Source organism: Diadema antillarum, unplaced genomic scaffold (genome assembly GCF_040938485.1).
Source record: "Diadema antillarum isolate AM-2024a unplaced genomic scaffold, OU_Dant_1.0 seq00001740_RagTag, whole genome shotgun sequence".
NCBI classification, from domain to species: domain Eukaryota; kingdom Metazoa; phylum Echinodermata; class Echinoidea; order Diadematoida; family Diadematidae; genus Diadema; species Diadema antillarum.
The window spans coordinates 329,914-345,039 of NW_027272423.1; the positions used below are offsets into that span (position 1 = coordinate 329,914).

At 38.5% G+C, this 15,126-nt stretch overlaps 2 protein-coding genes across 2 annotated transcripts; both read right to left on the reverse strand.

Annotated features, from left to right (window-relative positions):
• LOC139711962 (uncharacterized) lies at positions 1 to 741 on the reverse strand. Its single transcript, XM_071623809.1, has one exon. It carries the CDS (start codon positions 739 to 741, stop codon positions 1 to 3), a length of 741 nt encoding a protein of 246 aa, XP_071479910.1.
• Positions 742 to 7,346: 6,605 nt separating this feature from the next.
• On the reverse strand, positions 7,347 to 12,997 carry LOC139711963 (NACHT, LRR and PYD domains-containing protein 3-like). Its single transcript, XM_071623810.1, has 4 exons — positions 12,512 to 12,997; positions 10,049 to 10,114; positions 7,530 to 9,076; positions 7,347 to 7,361 (listed from the first exon to the last, which is right to left on the reverse strand). The coding sequence occupies exons 1-4, from the start codon at positions 12,732 to 12,734 to the stop codon at positions 7,347 to 7,349; spliced, it is 1,851 nt and encodes a 616-aa protein (XP_071479911.1). The 5' UTR covers positions 12,735 to 12,997.
• Positions 12,998 to 15,126: the final 2,129 nt, after the last annotated feature.

Sequence of the window (15,126 nt, forward strand, 5' to 3'; positions counted from 1 at the left end):
TCAAATGTCGGCTTCTCTCAGAATCAGCTGGATCTTGTGAGAGGCTGCTCCACTCCCATGTATGAGAGGATCACTCTCGATTTCTTTTGAGTAACAATAACGTTCCGCACAAATGGGAACTCTGTGGAAACAATTGTGATGGGGGTAGCTGTTATGTTTCAATACCTGCTTGATATGCTTCAGTTCCCCGGGTAGGTGGGCTTGGTTGCTGACCTGGTGGACTTGGTTAACCAAAGTCTTGTTGATGGATCTCAACACGGAAGGATGGTGATATGAACGGTAAGTAGGTTTACGGTAAATCTGATGGGAAAGGGATCCCTGTGCCATCCTCGTGATCTTGGTGTCCAGGAAGGGGATAGCCCCTTGGTTCTCCATTTCCATGGTGAACTTGATGGATGGACGTTGAGAGTTTAGGTGCTGAAGGAAGTTGATGATTTCCTCGGCACCATGTTGCCAGACCACAAAGGTGTCACCCACGTATCTAAGCCACACCATGGGTCGGAGCGTTGCTGTCTGTAGTGTTGTCTTTTCAAAGTCTTCCATGATAAGATTTCCAACAATAGGGGACAATGGGGACCCCTTTGCTGCTCTTTTTGTCAGCTGGTAGAATGTTTCTCTCCATCTGAAAAGGGTGAAATTGAGACACATCCCAAGCAAGTCATAGATCTCTGTTGGAGACAGTTTGGTCCTGTCTGGTAGGTTTCGATCAGAGTCAAGCCTCTTGAGGATGGGAGCGCGCATCTTTAGCTGACACACTCATGAATATAGTGAGTCAACATCAAAGATGACGAGGACATCACTATTAGACACTGTCATCTGACGGACTTGGTCGATGAATTGTTTGGATTTCTTCACATGCTGTACAGTTTGGCCAACAAGAGGGTGCAAGGCAGAAGCCAAGTGTTGAGTTATGGTGCACGTGGGAGAACTCCCTGATCGAGACGATAGGTCGAAGTGGAATGTCCAGTTTATGAATCTTTGGTTGCACAAAGAGTATTAGGCATAAGCCACATGAGCTAAGTGTAGTATGTTGTACAGGGTAGGGGACAAAGCGTCCTTTTGCATAGTTTATCTTTAGATACACCTTTCTGCCTTATTTCTTCGGATTTTCCAGCATTTGTTACATTTTCTGAGGGCGGAAAAGGATTTGGTTTTGCATTTGCTTTACTTGCTAGACGAGTTCTACTTAAGTTCCACCCGCGGGCATTCTGTGTGACCTGCGAGCCAGCCGCGTGGGGGCAGACAACTCAGTAAAGGAATTCCTCTGGAGAAATGGCAGAAGTCTCACAGAGTGTTATTATCCTTGCTGCCTACGGGGATAGTGAAGTCCAGGTCTGCGTGGGAGTTGCCTGCGAGGTACTGCCTTCTGGCGTTTTACGTTGATATCTCTGGTCATCCCCGCGACTAACCCGGAAAAAAAAAATAGTCATGCTCAAAACTTGGCTGCGGTTATATCGGACTTGCATGTGCATCTCCGGGCAACTACAGCCGAGATGCGCAATAGGTATTGTCAAGTGCGGACCAACTGCGGATAGCTCCGGGTAGCAAATTAGTTTCCCCGCAATTCAATCGCTAACCTTTCCCAGGTAAGATATTAAAAAGTCTTGAGGAAGCTGGAAACTTCTTCCGAATGAGTAGTGGCGGTTCGCTCGCAGATGTACAGAATACCTGCAGGATACCGTTCATAACAGCACCTCGCAGGCAACTCCAACACAGTTAATTCTCACTACCTGTAGGTACCTCGTATAACAGAAAACGGATCGGTTACAAAGCTCTTATACGGGTCACACGGAATACACCCAAGTGGAAGGTAAATGGAGCTGGTATAGCAGGTAAAAAACACGTTCGAACTCGCAAACATTCTTGTCCGCCTGAATAAAACACCTGGGCGCTAGAAAATCCCTCCTCGCGACAAGCCAACGTAACATGCCCAGAAAGGTGTGACACGGTCTTAAGCCCCGCCTCCTCATGAAATCCCGGGAAAGCAAGATTCTGGATATACCCTGAAAAACACGAGTATGCCTCAATGATTGAGTCTCCTTCTGTACAAACTCTTATTTTCATCACACAGATTGATGTTATTCAGAACAAATGCAAAATGTCCCCCTCTTTCCATACTGGTGAACCAATCGAAACATCTTACCTGTTCTTTACATGGTGTGGTTTGTAGAGCAATTGTGGTGAAGAATGTCTTGGGTAGGTCTTCGCATGTGATACGGGCACGTCTGAGATGTGGCATACGGCACAGAAATTTGGCTGCTGCTGTAGCCTCTGACTGTGAAATCCGACCCGACTCAACCACGATCGAAAAATCGCAGACCTGAAGAAAATAAATGAAAACAATAACCCTTCAAACAAACAAACAAAAAATAAACACGAAATTAAAACATTAATGAGAAATGTTTGCAAAAGATTTTTCCCTAATTGTGTGTGTGTGTGGTTTGTTTTTTTCGTCTTCTTTATTATTGCTGTTTCAGAAAAAAAAACCCGGATTGGAATGCCCGATACTGAATGCTTGGAATAAGAACTTAAATGACAAAATTGTAGGATTAGCCGGGAATGCATGTTACTGTTCGACCAATATAATCTTTATGAAACGTGCACTTCAATCTAATTTATTATTGTATGTGTGTGTGTGTGTGTGTGTTTGTTTGTGTGCGTGTGTGTGTGTTTTTTTTTTTTCGGGTAATACCCAGGTCCACTATAAGATAGTCACGTCATTGGCAAGTATTGTGATTTCAGGATATTTTTCTCCGTGCTCCGCTGCGTTTATGTATGTTGTACAGTATGCGTCTAAATCTTGTCTTAACTGTAAACCCAAGGCGTGTGGATTGTAGCACTAATGCTAGAATAGCGGCTGCGTGCTCATGACAACAGGAGGCATACCAGCTTTGGTCCCATCAACGACGAAAACGGGAACGCACAAAGATGAAATATGCTTTTAATATGGCAACACAGTTTAAAACAAATTCGAACATGAGCGCTGCTCCCCTTTATCTGAAGAATAGTGTATGCTTCAAAAAGCTTCATCATTACTTCACCTCTTTTGTCCTTCTTTCATTTCATGATATCACACTTTTTCCCACCAACTATACACTTTTAAAATGCCTACTGAATAAAAAAAAAGAATATGCTATTCTGACGGAAAGGTCAATTGCAATCTGTGGGAAAAGATTTAATTGTAAGAATAGTTACAATATGCATGTTTCATCTTTCATATATGACACCAAAATTTCTGTACCATAAAAGAACGCTGCCGGGGTGTGAAATGAGGCCTCTTTATCTTTGGTTGTCAGTCCAAGACTCCAAGATGAATGAGGGCTGAGTAACAGCCTGCAGCTCTTTATTTAGTCTTAATGTATCATGATCAAGTGACACATTTTTACACACTGTTATAGATTGTTTTTTTAACATCACTGACTTTGAATAAAAACCTCCATCCCAAATTGAATATCTCATTGATTTACTCAATACCCAGGTTGGGTTATGTAACATTGGATATTCAATTATGGATTGTCAAAAAAAAAAGATAATGTCAAAGACGTCAGCTATTTATTCTTTAGGTCAATGGTTAACCTGAATAATTATTAGCCAGTAGCTGAAAATTACTGAAATGTGGTTCGAAGTTTTTTTTTATTCAAGTCACAGTTACAAAAAGGTGCAAATCTAAAAGACTAATTCCTGCGCAGCCTCATTTTCATACCCTTAACAAAAGTGACCAGTACTCATTCAAGCATGATCTATTTTTAGTTTTTTTGGTGTCATATAAAAGTTCAGTCAATAAGCTATCCATACATATAAACATTTTACCCAGTATCATTATATTTCTTGTGTATTTGTCAGCCATATCTAAAGAGCATAGTTTTTTTGACAACCTGTGTAGGCCTATACATGTGACATCTGGTGAAACACCCTCTACTATGGATTTTTTTAATGTTACTTTATCAAAACAAAATCATTATACAATTTTTCTTTGCTGTGAGCTGGCAAAGCAGCGTATTCGCATGCAAATCTGTATATGCATTTAGTGCTTGTGTTAAATCTCATAGCAGTTATCTAGTCGTCATCTCGAAACCCTTCTATATTTTTCCGGACATTACGATGACCACTTAATACCCTTGACCATTATTCCCTTAAAACGTCCGCGCGCACACAAATTCAAAGGCACACATACTAATTGTTTGATGAAACCAGTGCTGAAACCAAATCAATTAATACATATCTACATATCGACTTTGTTGTGCTATAAAAGGATTAACACTGCTTGGACACTTTGTAACAAGTGAGGATTCGTTGTATAGTGTGGTGGTTTTTATCAATGAGAGAAATGAATCTTTATGAAAAAAAATATATGTATTTTCTTAGAAATATATGAGCATAGTGATTGTGACATACCTGGCAGGATTGCGCCGAATCAGCTGCGATTAAGAAGAAACCATCGGGAACGGTGTGGCATTTTACATTGAGGTTTAAAAGATGCGGCAAAGTAGAAACCCAACGTGCTAAGTCTTTTCCCATTGAGGACTGATATTGAAGGTTGTCATTCCAGTAGCTAATGGTCAGTGCCAGATTTTGGATCTGTACAAAAAAACAACAAGCATCAACAAAGTTATCTGACAAATTAAGCGTATGAGAAAACTTGAAATTAATGTCGCAATGGCGACTTGTATGTCTTTCTGTCAAATCGCACGATTCCTCTATAGGTCTACGATACACTATCACAATGTGAGACGACAGTTGAGTTTCACATGGCTGGCACAAGAAACAAATATAAAAAAAGAAGGAAAGTGAGGCGTTCGAAGTATTTGCAGAGTTACAAGAATGTGGTGTTTTTGAAAACATTCCTTCACCTGAAATTTCATTTATATGGCTGATTATTATAAGAAATGAACGTATCCAAAAAATGGCGTTTTCGTTTGACCGTTAAACCGTGTTCTGTGTCCCCTTAAAATACAACCTTTTATAAATATCTAGTATCAGGTACCGTATCCTCCATGTACGGCAATACTAAGAATGATCACTTGAACTTGATTTTTGCGTGAGCGAAAATCATGGCTGGATAATAATAGTTGCCATTGTCATATTGTTAAAAAATAATCAATGATTTGTCATTGAATCGACATCATATCGATCTCAACATTTTCTTTACAGCTTTACAGGGTGTATGGCATTTGTAACAAAAATGTGCAAAACGTTGCATGTCTCTGAAAAAAAAACACGTTTTCCCCATTGCATGCCCTCGTATAGTTCTAGAATAATGCGGCAAACGGGGTTTTATACCGTCGTGCACCCAGAGTTACAGACGTTAACCAAATGTATGCATCTAATAAGGTATCGAGAAAATAGTGCAAAATCAGCATTAATTAGCATAGTTTTAGAACCTTTAGCCAGGCCTCTGACCTTGACCCTTGATTCAACGACCCCGAAATTCCCAAGAGATGTTTTTCAAGGTTGGGAATGTTAAACTCCTACATTAATGAAAAATGTTTGCAAAATGTTACCGTGCATCACAAAAACAACAAAACGTCTCCAGAGAAGGATTTTGAGTCAAGGGCAGATTGTAAAAGAGTAGACTTTAAGTGTTAAAATGATATTATAGCAGCTGTATATAACTCAATGCAATATTGACTATTTTAACCTAATCTACTCTGGAAAGGTTTAAACTGTGAGAATAGGTTCTGAAGTACAATCTATATTATATTCTAAGCGCTTATTCTTTGTCAAACCATGCTTTCTGTGCGATGAATTTGACCGAAACCAAAACCAAATAAAAAAGGAAAAAAAAGAAGAAACGAATCAACAACGAAAGGATAATCACAGTAAACGAACTCTTGATTCTACGAATGAATAATACCAACTTTTAAAACAGTAGCATTATCCTTGCAGTGAGTCCAACATTTAAGCGCAAGGTTATCTGAAGCAAATCCAGGTTCTTAAGGATCACTTGTCTTCTGAAAGACTGACACTGGTTTTCGATTCGTCAACGAATATTTTTTAAGATTTTGTTGATTGTATGTTATATAAGTCACTTGTTGGTCACGTTCCGAGTAACAAAATCTCAATCTTTAGTACAAATATCCTACAAACATCCATAACCTGCACAGTTTTAAGGACACTCTTCTTTCACAAATTCCAAGACGTAAAACAAAAGTGTCATAAAGAGACAAAACATCTGTCTGTGCAGCTCCCAAATATCGCATGACAAACCATTAGAAGTCAGGGAATCCCCAACTGAAGCGGTCTTTAAATCACGGCGCAAAACACATCTTTTCATTTACTGTCTATAATCAAGTACATCAGCCGCTTTTGCAGAGCAGAATATGTCATTAGATCCTTGACATTATTATATTTGATATATTCTTATGCTCAGCATTGTCAAAACTCCAAATTGTCTTGACTGACTCCCTTCCCCACCCCTTTTTTCTTATTCTTGTTGATTTTATGATGCACGTTCGCATAAAAAATTCATAGCAAACACACATATTATGCATGTTATGTAACTGTTGTTGAAGATCTTACCTGACAGGTCGAAGCCTTGTCTGCTATGATCCTGTAGAAATCTGTTTGAAATCTTGAGTTTAACAAGTCCATTTCGACTTCGCGCAGCACACGGCTGGAGCACATTCCCTCCGCCAAGTCAAGTAACAGATTTCTTCCGCAGTTTAAACGGTCAATATGTAACGATCGCTAATGAGAAGGAACATTGATAGTTTGAACAACGATGATCAGGGTACTATCATGAGCCATTATGCATTCAGGTACGATGCAGAACGTGCATTATGGCGTCCCGACCCAAGACACAATGGGAATTTAGCGAGCACGCTCGACTGGTTTGCAATTTCCTGAAAAAGTTTGATTTCTTTCCCCATGAAATTAACTTATTGTGCAAGGACGGAGCTTTGGCTTGCCCCAGTCATATTTTCCACAAGAAGACTAGTAAAACGACGGTTTACATCGAATACAAGTGAAGGGGTCGGTGCAATATAGTGATGACACACACTTTTGTTAAAATTGAGTCACATACATTTTCATAATTCTCATCTTTCACTCTTATCTCCATAAAAAAATGTACGTATTCATATTTTATTCATGTGCAATGTATATAATCGTATTTATTTCCAAATATTCAACAGCGATTATCTCAAAATGGCCATTGTGTGGGTTAGCACTATATTGCACCGACCCCCTCAATTATAATGATCATCATTATGATGTCTTATGACAATTTGGAGTCATCTATAGGATCATTACATCTTGGAACTGCCTGAGAGGGAGAACATGAGGTCTTTTTATCATAAAAGTCTTCTATGCCTTGTGTTTCAACTTCTACCCAAATTTGAATTTCATTAACTGATGTCCACCTTAGTTTTCAGAACAAAGGAAATTGATCACAGAAAAAGAGCATGAAGATTTCAAGGTCTCTGACAGCACACACTGACACGTGCACACGCACACAAAGGCATACACATACATCTTTTACGCTCTCTATGTATTTTTTTTTTCGATTTGAAAGCCAATGAGCAACTCACCGCTTGGTTACAGTGCACCATGAAGACAACTCCTGACTTTGTATGTTCTGACATATCAGGAGACAGTCTGTATTCATCCCATCGTTCTCCCACTGCTCTAGCTGCCTCTTCAGTATGACATTCAAACGCAACATCAACGCAAAAGTACTGGTCGGCACGCTTTGTCAATCCATCGATGATATCAAGGCGAATCTCATTACGTAAGGTTGAGATGAAGTACAGCAGGTAGCGAAATTGCTCATAATGGGCAAGAAGTTTGTTTTTCAGTTGGCTATAGTCGGCGGGATTATTGGCGTACACATTTTCAATGTATAGTCTTGCAATGTATTCTTGGAATAATTTGTGGGGAAACGAAACAATTGATAAAACCAGGGATTGAATATTGACATTGCGCAGACGCTTCCTGTTGATAACATCTCTTTCAATTGTTAAAACCCCGACTCTGCAGCATATTTCCATGGCATCATTACACTCTGTGAATATTTCTTCAGAAAATGTCATATTGTTTTCTAACAAACCGTTCAATGCTATCTGACTAATATCTTGAATTGCCCTATCCGCCTCCTTCAAATATTCAACAACGTTCTGATTCTCTAAATTTCGACCTGCTTTTGACGCATAGTGTTCTTCCAGGAAAGTGATCATTTCTCCAAAAATCTCAGAGAAAGTTTGCATTTTTGTCAGTTCCTCTCGTTCCTCTTCACTGAATTCTTCCCACATTAGGCAAAGCATGGCAGAGTAGATAGGAAACGGAGCCATGTTCGACTGAATTACATCATTTTCCTCCATGAAAGTAATCAAACTTTCAGCCAGATATTCCTTTTCTCTTATCCGAAAGTATTTCTTGATATAAACTGTCAAATTGTCCTCGTTAAATCCGTCGACCCTGATAAATGTGTAGGCTTCGGCAAGGCTTTTGACAACGGTGAATTCATGTCTTCTCCATGGTCTTGTGGTCACAATTACCTTGCATGACTTATAGTTCTCTAAACCTATTATTCGAATAACCTCACTGCTGCTTCTTTCTTCGATTTTCCAGTTAAACTCGTCGAGTCCATCAAAAACAATCAAAATTTTATCTAAATTGTTAATGATATATCCGTCTATTTGATCTCGTGTTGCTGGATTCATATCAGGTAAATATTTCTGCACAATTTCACCGATACTTTTCCCGTCGGTCACATCTCGAAGAGGAATTACGAGCACCATATCGAGATCCTGGAGAATCCGTCCCTGGCACCAATCCCAAGCAATCTTATTGCACAGCGTTGTTTTACCTACGCCACCTTCACCCTGGATCAAAAGACGCTTTGAAAGGTTTAAATTTCCATCATTGGTTAAAAGGTCTTCGTACGTTATAGGTGTAGTTTTGCTCATGTCATTTTGGTCTATCAGACTCAAATTGGTATAAATGTCATCCAAGTTAACACGATCCATAAAGTTGAGTGGATCCAAAGTGACCTTGCGTCGTGACAACCGGTAGTACGCCTTCAGGTCTTCTTTACATTGCTCTACTTGTTCCTTTGTAAGCGATCGTGAAAGAGGTGCTGTTTGAAAGCAAAACGATTACAGATATGAATTAGATAAAGTTAAGACGTACCGAAATGATATCACGATCTGTACATCCCATGACGCTGCTAAATGCCACAGCAGAACAAACACCAAACAGAATAAACGACGCCCTGGTAACAGCTCTGATTATTCCTCCCATGTTTACCATGTTTACATTTCTAAGCATTTCCTTTTTAGCACTCTCCATTTCTTTTAAACACATTACAATCACGTATGTACTTTAGGGGTACTTGCATCTATGCGCGGAATACTATTCATGTTAGCATTATCATGTACAGATTTCAAGATTACGTTTCTTCCTAAGCATAAACCAAGAAGACCAGGTATGATTTTTTTTCCAGAAGAGTCAGTTTTTCTCTACCTTATTTCTAATTTTTTCAGGCCTCAAAACTACCTCTAAATTCAAGATATGGTATTTGTTTTCTTCTTGGTGATATATATTTGAAAAGGTACTGCTCTTACTGTGATACAACACGTCTTCATTGCTACAATTCCACAGCCCTTAGTAGCCCATACCTTTTAACCCTAGTTTTCCTTTAATATGAAAATGTGCACGTCGTTAACTCTTTTATTTCAGTGATATTTCTTTTTGACAGTATGGATTCTGCAAATCGTCAAATTCAAATAGGAAAAATAAGTCATAATTTATAATTGCCTGTGAGCATATTGCTGCTCTTTTGAACATGTTAGTAATTCATTTACATATTGTTGCTTCATCATTCTGAATAACTCGACTCTATGCGGATACATGCCAGTTCTCTTGGTAAAGGGGGACAATCAATTGTCAGTTTATGAATATGTTCTTTAACTTTGGAACATAAGTGTATTCAAATCACAATTAACAATGAATTACAACGTGAAACGTTGGAATACGTTATACTGGTATATAAGAAATAAAGAAATACGCAACAAGGAATACAAGGTAATCATTTCCAACTTCCCCATACCAAGCATTTCTGTTTCTTCTTCATCAACTCGTTTTGGTCTCCGCCAGCAGGGATTCCAGCCGCATCCTGTAAAATATGACATCAAGGAAAAGCTAAAACAATGATATCCATGGTGATGTAAATGAAATATATATATAACAACGTTCTTTTCAACTCCAGACAATCATTTGAAAAGAAATATGGCAAAATTGAATTATATGTCCATATACTTGTGTACAAATTCTCTCAAACAAACCATTTTTTCTTAAGTACTAAAAGTGGATCTTGCCTCTTTTGCAAATATATGAGTATCTGAATATAAGAACGACCCAAGCCCATGGAAGACCATGCCGAGTAAACTTAAAAAAGCTTCCTTTCTATTTATTTGTCCAACAATATTTTATTTAACTGTGATGGGAAGGCAAATACAGTACTCTCCGCGTAATCGGGTATCGCTTAAACGGGTACTCCGTTTAATTGGGTAGTAATGTAAAAATCAGTTCCAATGTACGTTAAAATTACCTGATAATCGGGTTGCCTCTCCGCATAAATGGGTAAATAATTTCTTCTAGTCTAATTTCTATCCACATTTTATCGCAAATATAAGACTTTAAGAAAACAAGAATGTCAAATTTTCCTCGGCTAATTGCAGTCTCTGCTTAATTTGCAAAGAAGACCGATCATTTGGGGAGTGATTAAACATGAAATCGGAATAAGAGTCATGTATCATACAGTACCGACTTGTCACACGTAAACGAACATTGCACATGTAGCTGGCACTCACAATTGAATAGACAGACGGGAGTTGAACACACTTGCGCTCCTCCCTTGCTCCGCAACAGCATTCACAATACGGAAGTTTGCAAAGAAAATCAGGCCATGCACCAGCTAAATAATTGTGTTTTCCCCAGTCGCTTCTTGAAAAGTAACCCGACGTTCTACGTGACTATAAATAGTGCACGCAAATAGACGTGTTCCTTTTGGAAAAAATCTGCGTGGTAGCGAGCAGTCTCTAGTCAAACGACAAAGTTTTCTGAAGACATATTTGTCCATAATAGAGTGTAAATCATTGCTCATGACTGATCAATTGTACGGTTTGTATAATGGACCGTGCAAGCATGTGATTACAGTATAGGTGTTTGGTGCAGTGTACAATGCATGTACATACACATTGTGTGTGTCAATATTATGAATGAGACGTGTTCTTCTGTTAATCGGGTACTCCGCTTAATCGGGTAAGAAACGCTCTGTCCTAGCCCACCCGATTATGCGGAGAGTACTGTATATACAAATTAAAACATATATTATTATGACAATTAACATTTACGTTAATTGTGGAGAGGCCAGTTTGTGTGATAGACTTTGGTCGTTCTTTGAATTATATACATGATATTCTGCCATAGAGATGAGAGAGGATGAGGGAATTAATTCATTCATTTCAGGCAATCCCGGGGGTAATTACGAATCATCATTTATACACAAGATGAGTCTATGCATAAGCTACAATTTCCCGTATCAAACTGAATTTGGCCAAATATTGGACTTGCGTTGTTCTTATATTCAGGTCTTTGTATATATATATATATATATATATATATATATATATGACCCGCTACAACAAAAGGATCTGAAAGTCGGGGAAGGACAATTTTCGTCTCCGTCATAGTAATGGGGAGGACAGACAGTTTTCACCGCATGACAATAGGGACTTTTCAATTTGCATGTTGAGCCAGGCGTCACCCTGTTACGACTTAGATTTTACGTACTACGCACAAATCGCACAAATTTCGAACGTGTTAACCCCGGTTATCACCGTCCACCCAAATCGGTTGCGCGGCGCTGTGTGTGACCCGTTCAAACAAAAGGATCCCAAAGTCTGAAGAGGACAATATTCTTAAATCCTACATGAAATCGGGTCGTGCGACTCTCTGTTTGTTTGTGATGCAAGTTCACATAGTATTATACAAAAATGCATAACGTCGCTGGGGTGACAAGACCTGGTATCTGCAATTTTGGGGAAAATGACTTTTATGGATTAATAGCCAAATAATGGGTTAACTGATGTCCTGTCGGAATCCAAACTGTCTTTCTCCAAAAATAAAGCCACCACTGCAAGTCAAAGGAAAAGCCATCCCACTCGCCACTGCGCTTTGGCCGCCATATTTTTTTTTTTTTTTGCTCCCTGAACATTGAACATTTTGTAGATACGAGGTGTTGTCGCCCCAGAGACGATAAGCACATAATATTATGTACATGAATTCCGCGATCTCTTTTTGTCGGTGTCATCTGACATTGCTAGAACTTGTTATTATACAATGGTACTAGAATTCCGAGTTTGTAATGAAAAAAAAAACACATACATTTACGCGAAAGTACGAAATGATAATTCCTGTTGGATATACACAAAGCTATCTGAAGGTCTTGAAGACTAAGTAAAAAAAACAAACAAACAGACGAATGAATAATTAACGAAAATATCGCCACCTTTTCTTGGTAGGAAATGCGGATGATACTTCTGCAGAAACTTTCCAACAAGGACAAAAAGGAAAAATACAGCAACTGATACACCGATGACTAGTCCAACGATGAAACCGACATTATTACGTTTTCCTGGAAATTGATATTTGAAAAAAAAAAGCACGTCATATCTTCCGTTACTTCGTTTCAACGAAAAATATTTACAAATGAAAATAATATTAATTAACATGATAATAAATGACACTGCAAGGCATGGTCATATTAAGTTTATGGGTAGTGCCGAAGCATGTCAATACTCGATGAGTGTCATTATACGCAATACTCATTATCTCAGTCATACATCGTTTGGAGAAAGTGATTTGATATACGTAAGATTAATGATTAAGGGATAATATATTTATTGTAGGGAATATGTTTAAGCTCTTTCCTGAAATCATTTCATAGCTCCAAATTATCGACTCGGATATGATCATAATTATGACTAATCAAAATCCAGTTTTTGTCAGTATTTTTACCTCTTTTCCGAGAACGTTTTGATAGTGCGGACGAAAGCCATAACGTTCTTATCTTATATTGTTACGAAAAAAAAAAAACACGAGCAAACAAATAGATAAACAAATGGCTACTTTGTACACAACCTGATATGGGTAAAAGAGTGATTTCCTCGACGGACGTTCCATTCAGCGAGTCTCCGGTAGCCATGCACATGAAGGTTTGCTCTCTCCCACGTTCAGTTGAAATAGTTATCGTTTCACTCCTCTCGTATGTGCTGTCAGATAACATTTTCTGTCTAGCAACCACTGAATTCAGTTTCTTTCCAGATTCTTCAGTCCATAGCATGGAAATGTTAGGCTTGAATCCACTCACAACACAAGTCAGGTCGAAAGTGGGAGTGTTAGGAGTTTGGTATGTACACCGACTCTGGCGGGACTGAGTTATATCGACGCATTCCTCGATTGTATGTTTTGATGCCATTGCTGGGGGAGAAAATTATATGTAAAATATTGAATTAGAATTTGTCCATATTCTTTTCCGAAAAAACTTCAATATAGTTAGGAAGATGAAAGAAAGGATACGAAAACTTGTCAAGTGTATAACAATGTGACGCATTTACATGACAAGTGCAAACATTTAAATATCTCTTATGTTCTTCAAGTTCTTCATATCAGGCAAATCTCTAATAGTAATAATAACAAATAATGATAATGATAAGAATGTCCATGTGTTACTCTCGCACTTTAAAGGCTATAAATTTGATGACGATAACATTTACGGACAAGGACGTTCCTAAGACGTTATTGAGAATTTAGGATAGTAAAAAACTATCATCATTGTTATTGTCAATTTATATGCAGCGTTAGAGGCGCATTGTTATTCAATAAATTACTTCCCGTGTTCGATGCCACAGTATAGAGTATACACACGCAAACACACACACACACACACACACACACACACACACACACACACTCATAGACACAAATACACAAAACGACTCCTCTTTACTGGTTATAAGGAAATGTTAATCCCATGTAAGCTTTCTAACAAATCAGCATCATCTGTTGGAATTGGGAATGTAATCACACATTCCGGTCTGCACTCCAATACTCTCTACCTAAACGGAAAAGATATCAACTCGACCAACAATCATCTTAAATTCGTACTAATAACAAAAGTGTTACCATTGCAATGTGATACTCGACATCATTATACAGTACTGCCCACTGACAATCACATAATCATATCATATCTGAAGTCAAATCCTCAAAACCTGAGGAAAATGAATAGATCAGCAAATTCTATGATTGTCAATAGAAAATTCTGTTAAAATAACAACACAATATCTAATATACAAAATCTACACAACTATGATATCATAAACATCACAAATTCCAGATTTGAAATCAATATTAAAAAAAGTAATTCACAATATCATGAGACAAATCTCTCGTTTGAAGAAGCTACACCCCTGTAGACAATGCCAGTGTATATCTTGGCAATCAAGGACTTAAAAACCAAAGATATAAAACACCTATTTCTTGACCCTGGCCTAATCTAAGCATCAGTCACCGCCACAGGGGGGGGGGGGGGGGCACCAGCGAGAGGAAGAGATTGTTTTGGTTTTTGCATGGGCTATGTAGCTCCATGGTGCATGTGTGTGTCGACAAACTTCTGCAATGCTCTCCTTCTTATTCCTATATTTTCGTTATTTATGGGTCAAAATTTTTCGTTCGAAATTCAAAACGGATGACTATAGAATTTCTCAATAGAATATAAAATCTAAAACTTTAGAAAGAATAGAGAAAATTGAGTGCACTTTGAATGGCCTGCCACAGGCAGATATCCTTATCATGCTCTTACGTAATATGACAGCTGTTGCGGTCATTAAACCCTGGCTTGGCCTCCAGGTTTGCCACGCCTGAGTAGAAAGATATTTTGCAGTGGGCAAGGACATCAACTCCCAACTCTCAAACGACAAATCGTTAGGGGGGTATAGCACCCCATCAGCTTCGTTTGGCGATGGGGTCTTCCCTTAAACGGGGGTTTGACGGCATGATTATTATTAAATTTTCATTCAAATCATATCATTACCATGGCAACATACTTTTCAACAATAAAGA

Excerpts from the sequence above, each read along its gene's own strand:
- LOC139711963 (XM_071623810.1), bottom strand. The coding sequence starts at position 12,734 with ATGTTAATTAATATTATTTTCATTTGTAAATATTTTTCGTTGAAACGA. Across the intron at positions 10,115-12,511 it reads GCATTTCCTACCAAGAAAAG|GATGCGGCTGGAATCCCTGC; the intron begins GTGGCGATATTT and ends CATATTTTACAG. Across the intron at positions 9,077-10,048 it reads AGAAGAAACAGAAATGCTTG|CACCTCTTTCACGATCGCTT; the intron begins GTATGGGGAAGT and ends GCTTTCAAACAG.
- LOC139711962 (XM_071623809.1), bottom strand. The coding sequence starts at position 741 with ATGCGCGCTCCCATCCTCAAGAGGCTTGACTCTGATCGAAACCTACCA.